General features: G+C 41.1%; 1 protein-coding gene and 1 long non-coding RNA gene across 2 annotated transcripts in view; one reads left to right on the top strand and one right to left on the bottom strand.

Annotated features, from left to right (window-relative positions):
• The window catches only part of LOC137145387 (uncharacterized), a 34,459-nt gene extending 27,900 nt beyond the window's left edge, over nt 1–6,559 (top strand). Inside the window, exons 2-3 of the long non-coding RNA XR_010917647.1 lie at nt 1,478–1,575; nt 6,458–6,559. This is a non-coding gene — a long non-coding RNA (uncharacterized lncRNA). The remainder of the gene's footprint in view (nt 1–1,477; nt 1,576–6,457) is intronic.
• The window catches only part of TBXAS1 (thromboxane A synthase 1), a 278,530-nt gene that overhangs the window by 103,975 nt on the left and 153,798 nt on the right, over nt 1–20,757 (bottom strand). The window contains exon 6 of the mRNA XM_067536094.1: nt 5,641–5,757. Within this exon, the coding sequence (XP_067392195.1) occupies nt 5,641–5,757 (117 nt within the window). The remainder of the gene's footprint in view (nt 1–5,640; nt 5,758–20,757) is intronic.

A 20,757-nucleotide genomic window follows, 5' to 3' on the forward strand; every position in this document is an offset into this window, starting at 1 on the left:
ACACACACAGAGTTCAGCGATTATGCCCTCTTGACACTTTTTTGTTGGTCTGACACACAGTTAGAAAAACTTTCTCAGCAGGGTCCCCGCCCCTGGTACTGGTGGTCTTGAGGCACCACCTAGGGACTAGGGGCCTAATCCAAAATCCACCGAAGTAAATGGGACACTTTCCATTAATTATGAAGGGCTTTTGATCAGATCCACAGAAAGAAACCCTGTGTGAGGAGAGGGAGAAAAGAACTACAAAGCCCATGAAGGACAGGTGCTGGAACATTAGCAGCAGGTAGATTAAGCAGCAGCTTGGCCAATAATGGAGAATCTGCTCTGGGGACTCCATCTCCCAATCCCAGTGGCATGTAGACAGGATCTGAGGAGCTCCCACTAGTCCAGCTGACTGAAGAAACAGGAGTTTACGAGAGCTAAGGGAAAAAAGAAGGGAGAGAAATTGTGGGTGACAGCATAGGACAGTCAAGGAAGATCATTTGTGGAGTGGGGGCTCATACCAGTGTTCATCAACCCCATATTCAAGCACTAGAGAAGACAAACAGAAACGGCATCTCTTTATTTGCAATTAACTGATCAGATCCCCAGTGAAGGTTTTAACACTGGGGCATAAGGGACACTCAGGATCCCACCCCACAAATGATCTTCCTTGACTCTTACGCTGTCACCCAAAATTTCTCTCCCTTCTTTTAACGTACCTTCATTCCAATTCTCCGTGTCATTCACTGTTAACTTAGTGAAACAGCTTTTCCTAATGAAGGACCTGCCTATGGGACAACTGCTCCAGCTCCCCAACCTGCATAATATAGATGGGTATATTTCAGTAAGGAGCTCCAAAACAGCAGCATTTTGCTGAAAAGCCCAGCCACCACGGCGCAGTACTGCGGGGCACCTTCAAAATATCTTTGATTCATGGAGAGCTACAAGGGAGTTACAGAGCTACACGCAGAATTCCGCTCCACAGCCGCCACTGTCACACCCTGTCTTTTAGCTGGTTCTGGTAGATCCAAATGTCTGAAATGGGCATGAGAGGGGTTGAATTTTTGGGGTTTTTTTTTTTTTTTGGTAATTTGTACAATATCATCCCAAGTTCTGCTTTGCAACCCTCTTCAGGTAGAAAACTGCATTAACACAAGCTCCATTTCACAGATTGTTTAGGACAATGCTGCTCTATGTTGCACACTTTAACTTTGTGCTTTAATGGGTGGCAGTGGTGGAGAGGATTACAGGTATACTGATAGGAGATGGCAAGAGCACTGCAGCACAATCAGAATAAATAAAAATCAATAGACTTCTGCTGGGGCTGGCGGTAAAAGAGAGTAGAGTTATTTATCAAGTCTGACAAGGGGTCCAGAAATGCCGGATCATCAGAGGTGCATTCTTTACTTTTATCAAGAAATGCTAAATAGGGCACCAAGATCACTACAGCATGAACAAACACCCTAGCACGTTTTCTTGCTTTATTATATTATAGCTGGAGAGAACTTTAAAAGAATCTTGGCGGTAGCTCGGATACATCAGTGCACCTTTTATCCAAGGACCTCAAAGCATGTGACTGACATCATTAATGAAGTAAGTCTTATAACAACCTTGTAACCTTATCATCCCCTTTTTACAGAAGAAGAGACTGAGTCCCAGTGTGCTTAAGTGCCTTTCTCAAGGTCATGCAGGAAGTCAATGTCAGAGCTGGGAACAGAACCCAGATTGCCCGACTCCCATTCTTGTGCTGCCTCTCCTAGTCTAGTCTTATTATTTATTGCTCCTATTGTAGCAGCACTCAGAAGTCTCAATCAGGGGCCTCATTGGCTATCTGCTGGACAATAATAAAGGAAGAGATGTGCCCTGCCCCAAAGCATTTATAATCTATGGCCTATCCTGCAATCAGATTTGCTAGTGACTCCAATGGGGCTCCACATGAGTGCAGAAGTCCACACAACAGATCTGACTGCAGGATCAAGGCCTAAGAATCCATGTTCTTATACTGCACTCGTCATTACGATACCTGAATGACTCACATGATCAAGCATTAAAACCTCCTGTAATGAGAGTGAGCTGCTTTACTAGCCTTTTTATGTTCATTAGAAAAAGAAAATTAAAAGGGAGGAAAAAAACACAGCATATGGAACCCCATAAAAAGAGTGTTCAAATAGCATTTACCTTTTAATGCAAACAAATTAGGAGATTCAGAGTGAATGCGTTGTGGAAGTCACGCAGAAAATGTCGAAACACATTGGAAAAACAATTCCCCGAGTGTAGGCAGCACTGGCCGGGTCACCTGACAATTAATAACCCTCTGCTTTGTTGAAATTTTCTATATTTGGTGTCTGCCTCTGGTTGACTTCTTTCGGAATAGAACAGAGAGTCAGGTGAAATTCCTCAGGTTTGCTTAGTGAATGTCACAACCACACCATTTCCCTGCTTTGTGGAAAAACAAGGTGAGGTGAGGGCCTTGTAGGCCTCTCAGTCCAGGCCTCCCATCTAGCCACAGAAAAACTGCCTCAAAGAAGGCATTCTTGGCTGCATCATATCATAAAGTACTAGCTTTCTGCATGTGACATTGCTCCCTAGTTACTAGCCCACAGAATAGATAAGGAACCTACCATTACTACCTGCTCTGAAGATATAGCTCAAGAAGTAGAAGTCAATGTTTTTGAAACTGAAGGACTAGGGTTCCTAGACCCAGTTCTCCAGGTGTGTGTGTAATTTATCCAGCAGCTGTGCTGATTGTCTTCAGCACACAGATTCAAAGTACCTGTTATCCTATAGCATCCAGGTAGACAATGGTTTGCTCAGAATGGAGCTGTAACCTGCATTGCTAATGTACAACTCCCAGCACCCACTGAGGATTTTTGCAGTCTTTGTAAATGCCGTGGAACAGCATGTTAGCACCCCAGGGAATTAGGGCATAGCAGAACACCAGGGGACATGGTGATGCAAATGCTTCAGAAAAAAATGAGAAAAGGGTGTATTTTCTTACTGCCGTGTAGGCTTGTGCTTAGGCCCCCCCGCCATGATCTGGGAGAGGAGCTGGGCCAGTTCCTGGGAAGCAGAACTATTCATGAAGCAGCTGGCCTTTTCCTGCCACTCCCACTCTTGGGACAGGGTCGCAAATGACAGACCTTGCTGGGGTAGCATCGTAACATGATGACAACATGGTGCATTAAAATGTGATACCACCTTGCAGCGTTAGAGGCTAACAAACCCCCACCCACGATGCATGGATTGAGCATGGTAGAAATGAAAAATACTGCAGGAGGGAAAAAAATACAAGCAATTCACCCAGCCTCTTAGATGCCAAATTTTACACCAAAAGCAGCCAATTTGTAATTCCTAGAAAAAAAGGGTTTTATAATGGAAACACTAATAGGATTAATTACATAGAAAAGCTTTGAGCACCAGGCCTCACTGTAATATGGTCCATACTAAAAATGGTATTTCTATCATTGCAGTACTTTAGAGGCTCTGCAGGAAGCACTAAAGGGGGAGGATTAAAAAGGGCGGGGGGGGGGGGGGGGATGGACACCAATGAATGAGTATTGATTTTCTTTGAGAAATTCTAGTATGACTTCTAAATTAAGCAGCAGTAAGAAATATGTGTGAGCGAGGAGTTAAATCATGATAAACTCAAATCCCAGGACAGAACACTACTATTGATTTAAAATGATATACAAGGATGAGGAGCATATACATTCAAAAGAGGTTATTTAATTTCACACAGAATCATCTAAAATAACCAAGAACACCCCTACCAGGAAAGCACCATATTCAGATGTATCATTTTCTGCTGGAAAAAAGCAAGCATCGTGCAGCAGAAACAGAATAGATACTGAATGCCGCTGCTGAAGCAAATGAATTAACTGATTTAGGTTACTTGTGGGACCCCTTAAACTGGAGAGAACATTTCTCAGCAAAGGGGGAGAGGGGCATTCCAGACACACACAAACACAGAGGTAGCATTGTTCGAAGGAAGCTCTTCCCTGATTGTTTAGACTTGAACACTCCCTTCCTCATCTTGTATAGCAGAGTAGGAAAAGTCCCCTTTTTCTAGTAATTAACAGCATGTTCACAATCTCCGCATACAGAGTTTGGAACAGGGAGCAAAAGCTAGAACTGATTAGAAGGCTAAAATATAAATGGTGCAGTTTGCACGTATGAGCTTGCTGCTAGACATCAAGTCAGTATACTGCTTAACCCTCTAGCTTTAATCTCCTCCGGTGTTGTTCCTCCACTGCCAAGCAAGCATGAGATGTAACAGTGTGGATTCTTCCCCCGAGACATTAAAAAATTAATTGTGCAAACACTTATTCTTTGAACATTGTGCTTTTGTGGTGATGCATATATTTCCCCGCCCCCAAAGTATGCCTGACTGGTGCCAGCAGGGGTTGCTCTGTACAAACTGCGTGGTGATTGGTTTAATCTTTCGTTAGTTTAAACAGCAAAAAGCTGAAGCCCCAAACTGCTCTATGCGGCCGATGTGCAGTAAAAGATTAATTTTAGCTAAGGAAATGCAAAAAAACTCTCCTCTTCAGCCAGACCATTAGTGAATAATCATTTGAATATTTAAAAATCCCATCTATGAAATTTGCTATAAAGCCAGTGGCAGAGTCAGTGTCTAGGCGCATAACCAATGATACTGTCAGTTCTGATTAATCAGCGGTCCTTTGCCAGGCTTATGGCCAATTAGAATTTACCATAATAAGGAGGTGACAGCTGGTGTTGCTAAGCAACTGCTGTCTATAGAGCTAAAGAAGCCAGACACATTTAGATGTTACTGTGGATTTCGACAGTAGCATGTCAAAATAACACACGCTTCTGCTCAATGGAAAATTTTACAAGCAAGAACCGGGCACCAGAGTGAGGAATGTATTTCCTTTTCAGCATAAATGCAAAAAGGAAGATTTGTTTTAAAGCAGAGTTTAACCAGTCAATCATTACTCTGCATTTAATTAAGAGAAATAGTGTCAACGGAATAGAACTTTGTTGCAGGATAATGGTCTCCTACTGGTAGATAATTGCTGAGAAATGTATAGAAAATTAGCAGCAGGTCAATGCTGAAATATTTATTTTCAGACAGTGATGTTTATCTTGCAACCACATTCTATTCCAGTGACCTATTTCTGTTATATCCCAGAATTAAAGACTAAAGGGGGCGGGTTGGGGGGGAGGAGGGGAATGAAAAGAGACTGACCGGAGGTTTGTGCATTAAAAAGTGAGAGCTGCTAATTCTGCAAATACTGAAAAGCTGTGCTCTGATTGGTAGGGAGCATTAACATTTTGGTACTTTAATCAATCAGAGCAGCTTATGTTTAAAAGTTTATTTATTTAATTATGTACATCTACCACACTTTTATGGGCAAGCTGATTTCTTACGGGAGAAAGTTATAAGGCCAGATGCTCAGCTGATATAGAACAGCACAACTGTACTGAAGTCACTAGAGCTATGTTGATTTACACTAGCTGAGGCACTGGCCCACAATGTGTTGATACACACACACGATAATGCAGCCTGAACAGTTTGACAATGGCATGTTGATCGTCCTTTAAATACCCTTGAAGAGCAGCATGCAAGGAAAGTGCTTGCAGAAGACAAAACATTAGGTCCTTTGGATTAGAGGCGTGGCATTTACGGCATCTTACCTCTTTCATTTTAGCAGCACTGAAGGTTGGGGTCAGCAGGCTCCGGACATCTTTCCACCTCTGATCACGCAGACAAAGAATGCTATCAACCATTGGCTTCTTAACCAAGCCTGGGGTCTGAATCAAAATAAAATGCAGATGGGGGTTAAAACATATGGAACTACAACCATTCTACTTTCACCAAACATTTAAAAAATTATGAGGGCCTGATACTGATGCTCTTCTGATACATGTTGAATAGTATCTTACTCCACCAATTGTCCTACTGAAGTCCATAGCCAACCAAAATGAAGGAGAAGGATTAGAATCCAGCCCTAAAACACTATGGTGAAACACAGGAGTAGTTGAGGGAAATTACTTTCTTGATACCTATATTTCTTCTTCAGCTGTTCCTCTAAATGTCCTGCTTTGGTCTAGCAATTACTTTCTCAGACTCTTCTGGTTCTGTAACCTTTGATGTTCTCCTTTAATAATTTAATTTAATTTTTCACTGGACCCCAGTTTTCTTGAGTGTGTCCATGTAAAGATGACTAGCGAAGGGAATTGTCACAATTCCTTCCAATTTAAAAATGTGTTTCAAATGCACCCCAAAGCCAGGCTATGATATGTCAGTCTGCTAAATCTGACTGGGGATTTTTTGGAATATATACATTTAATAAATATTTATTAAAGACCCAATGCCAGTCTGTACTTAACATAAAACTCTACTTGTTAGGCATGCTCGCACTGGGAGTTCTGCCTGAGTAAGCAGCTCAAGATTGGGACCATTATTGGTCAAACATAGCATTAGCTTGAAATGGTCCTTCTCCCTCTGTAGGGTCCCACTGTGTCCAGCCCCAGTCCGATCATGGGCTTTTGCATCGAGCCAACATCTGGCATCCACTAAGCTTGGAATACCACATCAGCTATGAAATCCCACTAAAGACAGAAGTGCCAGACAGTATGGAATAAAGTGAGTTAGTTGTTTGGGTCATGGAGAGGGTGTTTGGCAGGAGGCTCATTATGCCGCATGGTTGTGCAAAATATGTAAGTGTATTTTATGCTGCAAAAATGTCTAAAGTTATACTTTACAAATATTTTGGCAACACCACACAGGGTAGTAAACAAATGGCACTAATCTGACATGGCACAGACAGCTCTGAGCTACAGTGGGTTGATTGCCAGAAAAAGAGTCTGTAGTGGGACACTGCATCAAAGGGGAGGTTGCAATCCAAATAGGGGTGAATATCATAAGACAAAATAGAAGCACCTTTTAAATGGACATGTGGACCATTCTTTTCATGTGGCAACAGGGGGCATTCAGTACATAGCTAATGCTGAGGAAGTTTTGACAGTTCCCTTCAAATCATCTTTAAAATAATTCTTTACTTGTACAGTTTTCATTCTCTGTATGAGGCCAATTTAAAGCTGAACCTTTTTCAAGGTTCATAAAGGTGCTTGAAGTTCCATGAGCCTTGAAAATAAAATTGCTTTCTTCAAGGATTTATCAAATCATTGATTTCCCACTCCCTGCCCCACCTTGTGCTTCTGATCCACCACAAACCAACATGATCCTGCTCTTTCATTTACTTCCTCGTTTGTGCACCAGACTCGTTCCACTCCTACTCAGCAGCAGAAAACTCTGGGAGCCCCTTGCATTCTCTCAGGCACAGGCGGAGGAAGAGAGAGAGAAAAGGCTAAAAAAGTGCTGCCAGCTGTGCTTAGTACCTCATAAGAGACACATCTAATGACTAGGTAAAATGGGGATGTGGCCCAGTCTACGAAACTGGAAAGCTGTGCAGGGGAGGAACCCTTGCTGAATCTTTTCTTACATTGTACTGACGACCATTGGCAAGTGCACTCCCTTCACAAGAGAGGTATTATGCTGGCTGCAAGGTCTCCACAAGCATAGTAGGCAAGGAGAATAGGACTGAGAAAAGAGTCAGGGGCAGTGAACACTGTAGGATTGCCAGTTTTGGTTGGACATATTCCTGGAGTTTCATCACATGACATAATCTGTAATTCCTTGAGATTCCAGGACTATCCTGGAGGTCTGGCAACCATAATGAAGAGACAGGACTGAGACAGAAGGGGTCAAGCTTGGGGGAAATGGGCAGAAGGGCCTCTGACCACTAGAGAACACTCTGATCCGGAGCGTGTCCTGGAACCAAGATTCCTATCCATTTGTCAGCAAATATCTGTGAAACCTACTGGCAAAGCATGTCCCTTATATCCCATCCCTAGTGCTGGTTGACATAGCGAATGACAACCTACTATTGCTCTCAGTTACTTCATTAGCTCAAGTGGCAGAGGCCTGTGCAGTGGATTAAAGGTTCCAACCCTGCTGATGACCCGTGTGTTTGTCAATATGATGCCACATGGATGGAATTTTTGTTCTTTCAGTTTGATTTTTTAAAAAAAACCTAGGACATTACACACACATACACAAAACCTGTGTTAGAAGAAGATTATTAAGGTTGCAAAGTCAAGCACTCAGAAGTTAGGTCATGCCAAAATTCAGGTTGGCTGGGAACCTTAATTCAGTCCCCTTTTGTGTATGCATTATGATAGTTTTTAATTACATGAACACATACTATTTTTTCCACAAGACTCCGGCCTCATTTAGTGCACAGGATGGACCCACTCTGGGGATGAAACAAGGTTGTGCAGTGAAGAAAACTTGGCTGTAGAATATCTGGTTTGTTTGTTGCAAAAGTTGGAAGGTATGTAGTGAATGAGACAGGGGACTGCAGGAAGGGAAAGATTGGTCTCGTGGTTAAGGCACTTGAATGCTCCTCTGGAGAACTGGATTCTATCCCCACCAGTGCCACAGAGTCACTCCGTGATATTAGTCAAGTCCTTTGAACCAAACTTTTCACGCATTGTCACTAATTGTGTGTTTCTCACTTTCTCACCTTGTGTCTGATTTGCAGAAGTGCTGAACACTCACAGATGCAACTGAAGTCAATGGGAAGTGTGCTCTGAACATATACAATGCTATATAATGCTAACTACTCTGAAAAAGTCACGTCCTGGTTGTCTCAAATTGGGTACCCAGAATTAGTGGAAATTTTTTAGCTTAATCTCTCTGTACCTCAGTTCTCCATCTGTAAAATGGGCTAATACCACCCCGTTATCTCGCAGGGCTTTGTGATGATAAATGAATTAATATTTGAGAAGCACTCAGATATAATGTGATGAGCACCATAGAAAACCCATGAGGAAACTATTAATTCTGTCTTCAGAGCATGGCTTGCATAGTGTGCCGTAAATAAGGCCTGAGGCCACACACTGAACAATGAGGATAAGACAAAATATTGAATTGCTGCTTATTAAGAGAGCTCCATCCATCTTGTGCACTGAATGAGGTAGGGGTTCTGTGGAAAAAATAACATATGACCATGTAATTAAAGACTGTATCATAACGCACAAGGGGGCTGAATTTAGGTTGCACAGGCAAGCTTAATTCTGACATTTCCAACTCTGGAGAACTTGACTTTGCAATCTTAATAATGTTCCTTTAACATAGTTCTGTGTGAGTGTGTGTATATATATATGTATATAAAATACATACATTCCTTTGAATAAGGAAGGTCAAATTTTGGGATTCAATTATTTAACATTGTTCTTTAAATTGGGCACTAAAATATACTTCTGTTTAGAGAAGCAGCAGCAGAACGGATCCCCTAGAGAGTACTTCATTTGTCAAGTTTTCCTTATCATTCCTGCAAATACTTTCCTGCTAATTGCATAACCTGTGTTACAGCTTCACAGAGCAGGAATGAAAATGAGTTTGGTATCACAATGAGCCTGAAGCATCTTGGTGAAGGATGAAGTGTCTTCTCTCACAGAATGGAATTAGTAGAAGCTGCAACTGAAAATTTTTGATCATATGAAAATCACTACAAATTATTAGACAAAGCTGCTGTAAAGTTCTCTGGTTTTTGCTTTCATGTCAAATGCAATCAGACTAATATTGAATCTGTTACAACCTAAAGATTCAACAACTCTTCTCTACTTCCTTTTCAACCACTTCTAACTGTTACAGTAATACTCCAGAGTGGAAGGAAGACAGTAACAAATTCAGAAATGGGTTTTGTTTGGGAGAAGGGCAAAGGGGAAGCCTACTATTATGGCAATCTTCTGCGGTATACACACAAAATGCCACTATCTTCAATCATGTTTGTGACACTGGGCACGGCCGAGAGAATGTGAGTGATCTTCACTTTCAAATAAAGATGTCTCTGTCTTAGCACCAGAGCTTAAAAATAGGCTTTAGCATATGGGCATGTAATGTCTTTTGGAATTGGTGCAGAGGCTCCCTACCCAATAGTCTGTCACTCATGCTATCCTTAAAGACAAAACTGCTGGCTCCTTCATTTCTGTGTCAATATTCATCAAGTCTTTGGCTCCCGCTTTCAATGTGTTATTCGTGGACTAGACTGTACTCCTACCAGGTGGTAACATCAACACAGAGCCGGGCGAGGAAAATTCTGGGAGGGTCTCCTCACAAAGCATCCTCTATGTTCTTCGGTCAGGGAAGTGGGGGGTGGGGAAGTGGTAGAGCAAGCAAGAAGGGGATTTAGCTTAAACCCAGCAGAAAAAAGAGAGTCTGCCCCACACACCCTCAGGTCTATGGTGTTCTTGTGGAACTGCAAAGGACTTGGGGTCACATACACAGAAACTCTGTTCTTTTGCATCACCTCCAGCTGCTACAGGACACAACTTATAAGAAGGGATCCCTAGTGTGGACCGCAGAGGGATCTCTGCTGGGATGCAGAAGATGATACATGTCCCCCCAAGCCCTACCCCAACCCCCCTTGGACCCTCCCACTGCCCATCCTTTCCCCACATGCAGATCCCCAGGGGAACTCTGTGAGGAATTGAGGAGATGCATGTGTGAAGGGAGGATGCTGCTGATGTGGAGGTAGCTGACTTTCCCCTCCACGCCAGAAGGGGGAGAGCTGTACACAGTTAAAAAAGGTGAGGTATTAGCTGTATAGTGGCCATAATATACTAGGGGTTTTATAGACATGTAAAAAAAAAGTTGTTAAACCAAGGAGATTACAATCGAGGCAGACAACATATAAGCACAGCGAAGAGAATGGGAGGCCACAAAGTAGAATGAGCAAGAGGTGGAGTCTGACACACAACCTGTAGTGACACAACATTTATTTGGTGGTCTTATTATTTTCAGAAGAGGGTGGTGTGCCTCTCCCTCTAATGGCAGGTGTCGGATGAGGTTCTGTAGCCTTGCTTGAAGAAGTGCATCTTAAGAAGGAATTGCTGCCTAGATGGACTATAATTCCCATGACGCACCCAGAGTTAAGAATCTCTCCCATGATTCACCATGCAGTGCTTGGTCAGAAGGAAATCCTTATTGTATTATGGGAGATAGAGTCCTCTAAGGAGCTCAGACAATCGGAGAGAATGGTGGCCCAAACGACAACTCTCAAAAGGCAAAGTGCTGATAAAGAAGCCCGTGTTAATGTTTTATTGAACTAACTTGAAACGAAATGTTTTGAGTCGGTTCAACGAAGCTAAATACTCTGATTCAGGGCAAACTGACCTGAAACAAAGTATTTCATTTTGCTGCTCCCAACAGAAAAACTGAATTTTTTTTTTTTGACAAAAATCTAGATTTTCCCAAGGAAAAATTGATTTTGCTGAAACTGCATTTTCTGACTGAAAATCATTCCAACAGAAAATCCCCAACAAGTACTTATGGCAACATGTCCCAATGGCAACATGTTAGATTCACAGCATCAGAGTAACTGAAGTTTTAAGATAAAGGAGGATAGGCTGAAGGCACAGCCCCTGACAGAGAGCAATTTTCTACATGCCTCTCTGAAGCACGAACCATGCAAAAGGCCTATTAGAAGTTACACGTTAAGCCTTGCTTGTCCCATTCAGTCCAAAGGGCAGCTCCATTAGCTCAGCCAACAGGGGGAACCAATTTGACAATGTGTCACCCAGTAGAGGGCAGTGGTACGACACCCATAAATTAGTGCACCGCTTCCACATTTAAGAAAAAGCTGACAGATCACCACATATGTATTGTTCTTACTCTCCGATTCTCGACTAAGTAGGATATCAACATAGTATTACAAAAGATATTTAAATGTATTGATTAGAAACCTGTAACCTTTACTGTTTATAAAGCATATTATCCCCCCGCTTCCCCAGCATCTTGTGAATAAGGGAAACGACACACACAATTCTCCCCAGCCTGAGTGCCTTACATTCAGGTTTATGTAGCGGCTTCTGACTGAGCAGAGTACCACCTCAATGTTACAAACTATTTTCAAAATACGCTGTCTTCCTACCACAGTCACTAACCGGCTCTTGGTTAGGCAGCAAGACACTTAGGCACATCGCTGCCAATTCTCGATAACATTCCTTTCATGAGGAATCAGGATTTTTGAGATTTGAAAGACGACTTCGGAGCCTAGCTCTTTATCTGAGAATCGCAGCCACGGCATTAGTGCAAAGTCCCAGCTCCCGTCAGCCTTTCCAATCTTTCGGCTCTACTCCTATATTCTGCTGTGGTAGGGAGAAGCAGCTTGGCCATAGAACAACAGAATTATAAGCTTCCTCTTTTCCAGTGGCTTCTTTCACGTTCGCTCGCAAAAGAAACCTCTCTCTCTTGCCTATTTGCCTTCCAAAAACAACAACTCTCCAGGTGCCCAAGTTCTGCCAGGCCATTCAGCCAGATACTTCTTTCCCTTCCTTTGATATAGGAGTGACTATGCCAATCCCTATTGTCCGTTAAAACACAATATGGGTTGCTGATTTCTTCAAACCTACCAAAAAAACTCTTTCGAATTACTGATGAGCCTGAGGTGAAGCAACCAGGAATACCTTTTCCTAAGCATGTTGGTTTAAATGAAGTTGGAGAATGTCTCGACAGACAATGATCTCTGAATTAGAGGTTTTCTTATGGCTGTAGTTCAAGTAGTTTCCATCCAGTCGCCTACTCCAACCAGCTTTTGTCACTTGACTGTTTCACAAGTTTCTACTAAGGGCTTCTAGTTTACATTAAAACCACCAACATTCAGAGATACTAGCCAGATTTTTCAATTAATGATCATCTGTTCTACTAACTTTCAGGTTTCCATCCCAGTCATAGAGGGTATGTCTACACAGCAATTAAACACCCACGGCCGTGTCAGCTGATTTGGACTTATGGGACTCAGGTTATGGGGATGTAAAATTGCAGTATAGACATAGGCTTGTTGGTATGGAGGGTCCCAGAGTGTGGGCTCCAAGCCAGGCCCAAACATCTACACTGCAATTTTACAGCTCTGCAGCCCAAGCCCGAGTCAACTGACATGGGCCAGCCACAGGTGTTTAATTGCAGTGTAGACATACCATAAGTGACTTGGAAAAATGTTACCAAGTAAGATATGTTGTGGTGATTACAGCAATTGTATTCCAGTCTATGGTACAGATTGTACTACACAAAGAGGCAGTTATAAATGTATTCCCTTCTTGTCAAGTCAGGATTTTAAACTATTCGCTAATAGCTACTGGTCATCATTATTCATTGGCAAAATGGAACAGCCAGCACCAGCTTACAAGTAAACATTAGATTATTTATTTAGTTATTTATTTTTTTGCTATGGCAAGCTGCCTGGAAACATCTGTTCTTGTCATCACAAACATTTTCTTAAGTCATAGTTTTGTCAATAGAAACCAAACCAAAACACTGCTATGAGATAAATACAACCTTTCATAAACACTAAAATAAACACACAGGGCCTCATGTGGATCTGACTTAGAATGGTGTAAATCAGCAATGACTCCATGTAGTTAGACTGGGGTAAGTGAAATCAGGATCAAGTCCACATCTTTTATGAACACACTGTTTAGAATCCACTTTCCATTTTACAAACAAGGGGTATAAAACAATCAAGCAACAGAGAGAATTATTTGCTGTTAATTTGGTTTAAAAAAAAAAAAACACGTTAGCATTGTCATTTTGCCCTATGGAAGCTAGATCCCACCACACTCAGTTTCTGCACTGCTAGGCAATGTTTAAAACTGGTTTTCAGCTGACACAGTTGTACTGCCCAATGTTGGTTAAGATCATAATGTTGTTAAAAGCTTATCTTTTTATGCACGCTTTTCCTTTGGGATGTTTAAGAGAGGAAGATTCTCTTTGTGTAGGGGGAAAGGAAAAAAATGGTTTTTGACAATTAGATTTAGTCATGTGTTTTAAATTGTTTGTAACTACATGTGGAAATGGTAATCGGTGCATAATATGAATTTAATATATAAAACAAAACTGTTCGCCACATTTCATAACATGGCAAGAAATGTAGAGAAGAAAGGATATAATCTACTTGTTTAAGGAAAGTTTTAACAAATGTTTGCTACACATCAGAGATATTGTGATTATTTCTTGTTATTGGGATCCCTGCATTTAACTAGGTTAAAGGGAGCCTGACAAATTGTTTAGGTGAAAAATGCAGGTTTTGTATTAAGGATTTTTTCCCCATAACCTAATAGATAGAGATAAATTCACAATTTTTAATTTTTTATTTTTTTTTTTAACTTTTTCCATTGAATTTTGGATGTAAACTCTTTTGCTCAGATACTATGCTATGGAAATAAGTGCCATAAAAATAAAATTATAAGCAGGCCAATCTAGCTTCTATACTTTGTGGCATGCAAAAAGTAAACATACTGCATAAACAGTGAATTAGAAACAAGGAACAAGATTTTTAACAATGAGTGTCTTAGCCTCCTTAGTTCATATCTGGGCACCTAAAAAAGCAGTCTGCTTTTGAAAAGCGTTGAGCACCTTGTGGCTCCAACAAATTCAGTGGGAGCCAGAGCACTGAGCCCCTTACAGGACTGAGCCTGTAATGCCCTTGAAAGGGGGGTAAATTAAGGTCTGGAGATGAAGTCCTCTGGTTACCCAAATAAGAGGTATAGTACACCAGTGGAAAGTTCATGCTTCCCCACTCTGCTGTCCCAATAGGGGTGAAAGTCTCTATGCCCAGTCAGTCCTTCATTCCTCTACTGAGACTTGCAACATCTTTGCCAATTGTGATAGACTTAAAACTATAGGGAAGTTATTTCAATATTCAAATGTATTTTGCCATTGTGGCACATTGCTTTGTGGGAGTTGTAGTCTGGGATCATGATATCCCCATTTTCCCCAATGGGTCAGGTTCCCTAGCTAGAGTACAATTCCCATGACGCATTCAGTGTTATGAATCTCTCCCATGATCCAACATGCAGTGCTTGGTCAGAAGGAAATCCTTATTGTATTATGGGAGATAGAGTCCGCTAAGGAGCTCAGACAATCGGAGAGAATGGTGGCCCAAACTACAACTCTCAAAAAGCAAAATGCTGATAAAGAAGCCCATGTTAATATTTTATTGAACTAACTTGAAACTAAATGTTTTGAGTCAGTTCAACAAAGCTAAATACTGACTTGAAACAAAGTATTTAATTTTGCTGCTCCCAACAGAAAAATTGAATTTTTTTGACCAAATCTAGATTTTTCCCAATGAAAAATTGAATTTGCAAAAACTGCATTTTCTGACTGAAAATCATTCCAACAGAAAATCCCCAACAAGTACTTATGGCAACATGTCCCAATGGCAACATGTTAGATTCACAATATCAGACTAATTGAAGCTTTTAAGATCCCAGATTGCTATTCCGCAAAACTTTGTGATTACATATATACTCTTACACATTAAAGAAAACCCAAAGGCTTTATTTTAAGAAGAGTCTATTCTATCCATCAAAAAACCTAGAGCATTTGCCTGATAGTAGTAGTTTTTATTTCCTCTTTTATTTCCACCTCTCACAAAGTATCCAAATCATACTGGATAGCAAAATTGGGCTGTAAATCCTGTGAAAGCAGTTTGAGTGTATATTTTTCTTTTCAGGTACCTTTTGCTTTCAGTCAAGTTGAAAATATGGGCCCTGATTTAGCAAAACATGTAAGCACATACTTAACAATATAAGGACGGCCCTCCTGGGTCAAGCCAAAGGTCCATCTAGCACAGTATCCTATCTTCCAACAGTGGCTACTGCCACATGCTTCAGAGGGAGTGAATACAACAGGACAATTTATCAAGTATCCATCCCACGTCATCCAGTCCCAGCTTCTAGCAGTCAGAGGTTCAGGGACACCCAGAGCATGTCGTTGCATCTGTGACCATCTTAGCTAATAGCTATTGATGGACCTATCCTCCAGGAACTTATCTAATTTTTTTTTGAACCCAGTTACACTTTTGGCCTTCATAACATGTCCTGGCAATGAGTTCTGAAGGTGGACTATGAGTTGGGTGAAAAAGTACTTCCTTATGTTTATTTTAAAACTGCTGCCTATTAATTTAATTAGGTGATCCCTGGTTCGTGTGTTATGTGAAGGGGTAAATAACACTTCCTTATTCACTTTCTCCACACCATTAATAGATTTATAGATCTCTATCATAGACCTCTAATATATCCCTCCTCAGTTGTCTCTTTTCCAGGCTGAACAGTCCCAGTCTTTTTAATCTCTCCTCATATGGAAACTGTTCCATACCCCTAATCATTTTTGTTGTCCTTCTCTGTCCCTTTTCCAATTCTAATGTATATATTTTTTAAATAGGGAGACCAGAACTGCACACAGTATTCAAGCTATGGGCCTACCATAGATTTATATAGTGGTAGTATGATATTTTCTGTCTTATTACCGATCTCCTTCCTAATGATTCCTAATATCCTTAGCTTTTTTGACTGCCTCTGCACAATGAGCAGATGTTTTCACTTTCACAGACCTATCCACAATGATGCCAAGATCTCTCTCAAGTGGTGACAGCTTAGTTAGACCCCATCATTTTGTACAAATAGTTGGGTTTATGTTTTTCAGTGTGCATTGCTTTGCATCTATCAACATTGAATTTTATCTGCCATTTTGCTCCCTCATCACCCAGTTTTCTGAGATCTCTGTCACTTTTCAGAATCTGCTTTGGACTTAACTATCTTGAATAAGTTCGCATCATCAGCAAACTCTGCCACTTCACTGTTTACCCCTTTCTCCAGAACATTTATGAATATATTGAACAGCACTGGTCCCAGTATAGCGCCTTGGGTGAACCCACTAGTTACCTCTCTCCAATGTGAAAACTGGCCATTCATTCCTACCCTTTGTTATCTATCTTTTAACCAGTTATTGATCCAGGAGAGGACCTTCCCTCTTATCCAAGGACCTCTTACTCTGCTTATGTGCCTTTGGTGAGAGACCTTGTCAAAGGCTTTCTGAAAGTCCAAGTACATTATATTCACTGGATCATCCTTGTTCACATGTTTGTTGACACCCTCAAAGAATTCTAATAGATTGGGTGAGGCATGATTTCCCTTTAAGTCGCATTGACTCTTCCCCAACATAACGTGTTCATCTACATATCTCATAATTCCGTTCTTTACGACAGTTTCAACCAGTTTGCCTGGTACTGAAGTTAGTGTTACTGGCCTGTAACTGCCAGGATCACCTCTGGAGCCTTTTAAAAAAAATCGGCATCACATTAGTTATCCTCCAGTCACCTCATTCAGAGGCTGATTTAAGTGATAGGTTACATATGACAGTTAGCAATTCTGCACTTTCACATTTGAGTTCCTTCAGAACTCATGGGTAGAAACCATCTGATCCTGTTGACTGTTTAATTTATCAATTTGTTCCAAAACCTCCTCTATTGGCACCTCAGTCTGTGACAGTTCCTCTGATGCGACACCTAAAAAGAATGACTCAGGTGCGGGAATCTCCCTCACATCTTCTGCAGTGAAGACTGATGCAAAGAATTTAAGTTCTCTGCAATGGCCTTGTATTCCTTGAGTGCTCTTTTAGCAACTCAATCGTCCAGTGGCCTCACTGATTGTTTGGCAGGCTCCCTGCTTCTGCTGTACTTAAAAATTTGTGCTGTTTGTTTGTGTGTCTTTAACTAGTTGCTCTTCAAATTTTTTTTTGGCCTGCCTAATTATACTTTTACACTTGACTTGCCGGAGTTTATGCTCCTTTCACTCTTCCTCATTAAGATTTTACTTCCAATTTCTAAAGGATTTTTTTTTAGTCTCTAACCACCTCTTTCACTCTGTCGTTTATGGTGGAGGGGGGGAGGGTTGGTCCTTTTGCTGGTTTTTTAATTATTTGGGGAGTACATATAGTTTCAGTCTCTATTATGGTGGTTTTAAAATGTTTTCATGAAGCGTGCTGGCATTTCACTCGTGACTGTTCCTTTTAATTTCCGCTTAACTAGCCTCCTCAGTTTTGTGTAGTTCCCCAGTTTGAAGATAAATGCTACTGTGGTGGGTTTCCCTGGTATTTTCCCCCTACAGGGATATTAAATTTAATCACATTATGCTAGCTATTACTGAGTGGTTCAGCTATATTCACCTCTTGGACAAGATCTTGTGTGCCACTTAGAACTAAATCAAGAATTACTTCTCCCCTTGTAGGTTTCAGGATTAGGTTCTCCAAGAAGCAGTCATTAATGGTGTTGAGAAATTGCATCACATCCTGACATGTTCCCTGTCAGTATGGGAATAGTTGAAATCCCCCATTATTACTGGATTTTCTCTTTTTGTAACCTTCTAATCTTGCTCAGCATTTCACAGTCACTGTCACCATGCTGGTCAGGTGGTCGGTAGGATATTCCTACTGCTATACTCTTATTATTCAAGCATGAAATTTCTACCCATAGAGATTCTATGGTAGTTTTATTCATTTAAGATTTTTACTATATTTGATTCTGTGCTATCTTTCACATATAGTGTCACTCCCCCACCAGCGAGACCTAATTTTGTACTCTGGTATTACGGTGTCCCATTGATTATCATTGTTCCACCAAGTTTCTGTGATGCCTATTATATCAATATCCTCATTTGATACCAGAAACTCAAGTTCACCCATCTTAGTATTTAGACTTCTAGCATTTGTATACAAGCACTGATAAAATTTGTCAATATTTTGTTGTCTGCCTTCACGTGATGTAATTCAACAGAACTATCTTCGTTTGACTGTTTCTCTTCAGTTCCTACCTGTATTTTAATTAACTTCTATCCTCTGCTCTTTACTAGGACATAAAGTATCCCCTTTAATAAATCCTTCCCAGAGGGATGAATCTGTCTGAACTGTGTGCTCCTCTGCACCTGTCAGCTTTCCCCCATTTTAAGCATGCGAGTAAGCCCATCCCTAACTCAGCAAAGCACTTAAGTATGTGTTTAATTTAAAGATCAATGGGACAAGTCACACAGTCCTAAAGGCAGTTGTCTTCACTGGACATGATGGAAATGGGCATACAAGTCTATAGCTCATTCATTTAAATCTTACACACACTGATCTGAATGCACGAATTATCAAAGGTATTTTTGTTTGTTTTAAACAAGAAAATTAATTGTTAAAAGTCATTATGGCTCACGACTGAAACAAGTTAAAACATCAAGAAATTAAAAATGATTGTTTCCCACAATACTATCATCCAATTGTATACAGATGACATGATGAGACCTGTTATATTACCACATGTTCTCTGCACAAACAACCAGTAACCAAGCTACTACTCATATCAGTTTTACTGGATTCCGTCAGGACACTCCTCAGAAGTACCAGGAAATACCTTGTTTAAAATAAATTAACCATTCCAGCTACTGTTGGTTTCTTGAACATATTTGCCTTCTACTAGCAAGTATTGTGGAATACAAGGGCCAAAACAAATGGGTATATTTTATTATTTTAAGCATTCTCAAAAAGATACAAGCACAAATGAGGAGGATCTCAGACTGGACCCCACACAACACCTCATTGTTTCTGCTCTTATAAAACAAGATTCCTTTAGGTTAGATAGCATTCTGAGGGCCTGTTTTACAACTGCTTTACTTCAGTTTTATGGCATTGATTTAAATGACATGAAACAGGTGGTGAGTCAGCCTCTGAATACACATTGTCTAATGCTAGCTTGATTGCCAATTACTGCAAAAAGAAAACTGCATCTGGTGTAGCAGGCTGACATAATAATAAATATAAGGCATAAAAGTTATGGACAAACTGAAACCTACTGTCCAAATATTGCTTTTACTCACCAACAAAAATACAGTAAGACTGAGAGATATTTGGAATTTTGGTCCTCATCTACTGCGTTCCCAGATAAGGATCATTCACCAGCCACTAAAGTGAAACACCTGCAGTATTTCTTTGAGTATTAATCCCTGAATAGTCTGATCTATAAATAATACAACGGATAAGTTCAGAAGAGGTTGTCCTTGCTGTTCTCACAACAGAGGGCTTTCCAGGATAATGGATCATTTCCTACATGAATCAGAAACAATAAATGAATTTGTCTAGACCACTACTGTAAATCTTCATGAGATTGCTGGGCCTTCCACATAAATATACACACTGCATTTACTGTATGTGTCTGTAACTTCTGCATTTTATCAGCAGCTAGCATATATTGCCTCACACCTTCAGTTAAATAAAAGAAAAGGATGTTAAAACCATAAACACAACTCTCAGCATCCTGTCTAGAAATCTGATGAAGCTACTCTGTTACCTCAGGGATGACTTGACTCTGGAACTTGCCTGGAACTGTGCAGCCCAAGTGGACTCCGACACAGCTGATGCCATGCGGGAGCCAACCTGACTGGAAAGGAGCCATTCTGCCCTTCCTCTAGCATCAGCTAAGCACCGCCTGAGGAAACTGTAGGAACGTGTACACTGCGATAAAAGACCCACGGCATGGTCATAGCTGGCTGGGGTCAATCTATACTGTGATTTTTAGACCTGAATGCGGCCTGAGTCCCACGAGCTTGAGTCAGCTGACTCAGACTCTGGGATTGGTGCCACAGGTTTTTAAACACACTTTAGACATACCATGTGAGCGAACCAGGTACTATAGAGGAAAGGAAGGATGACTCGGGCAGAAAGGGAGAATTTGAGGGGATAGGAGCCTGTGAAAAGAATGGGAGAGAAAACACGAGGGCAAATATGGGACAGGAGACTGGAGGGGTGCATAGAAGGGGAAGGGAGAGAGGGACATGAGACAGTAAGGAGGACACAGAGGGCAGCGGCTGTGAAGAAGGCAAGAGAATCACATGGGCAGGAGCTGAAGAGAGAAAGAATGACTGCTGCCCCAC

This window comes from Emydura macquarii, unplaced genomic scaffold (genome assembly GCF_026122565.2).
Source record: "Emydura macquarii macquarii isolate MOO-44397 ecotype Brisbane River unplaced genomic scaffold, CSIRO-AGI_Emac_v2 contig_3530, whole genome shotgun sequence".
In the NCBI taxonomy this organism is placed as follows: domain Eukaryota; kingdom Metazoa; phylum Chordata; order Testudines; family Chelidae; genus Emydura; species Emydura macquarii.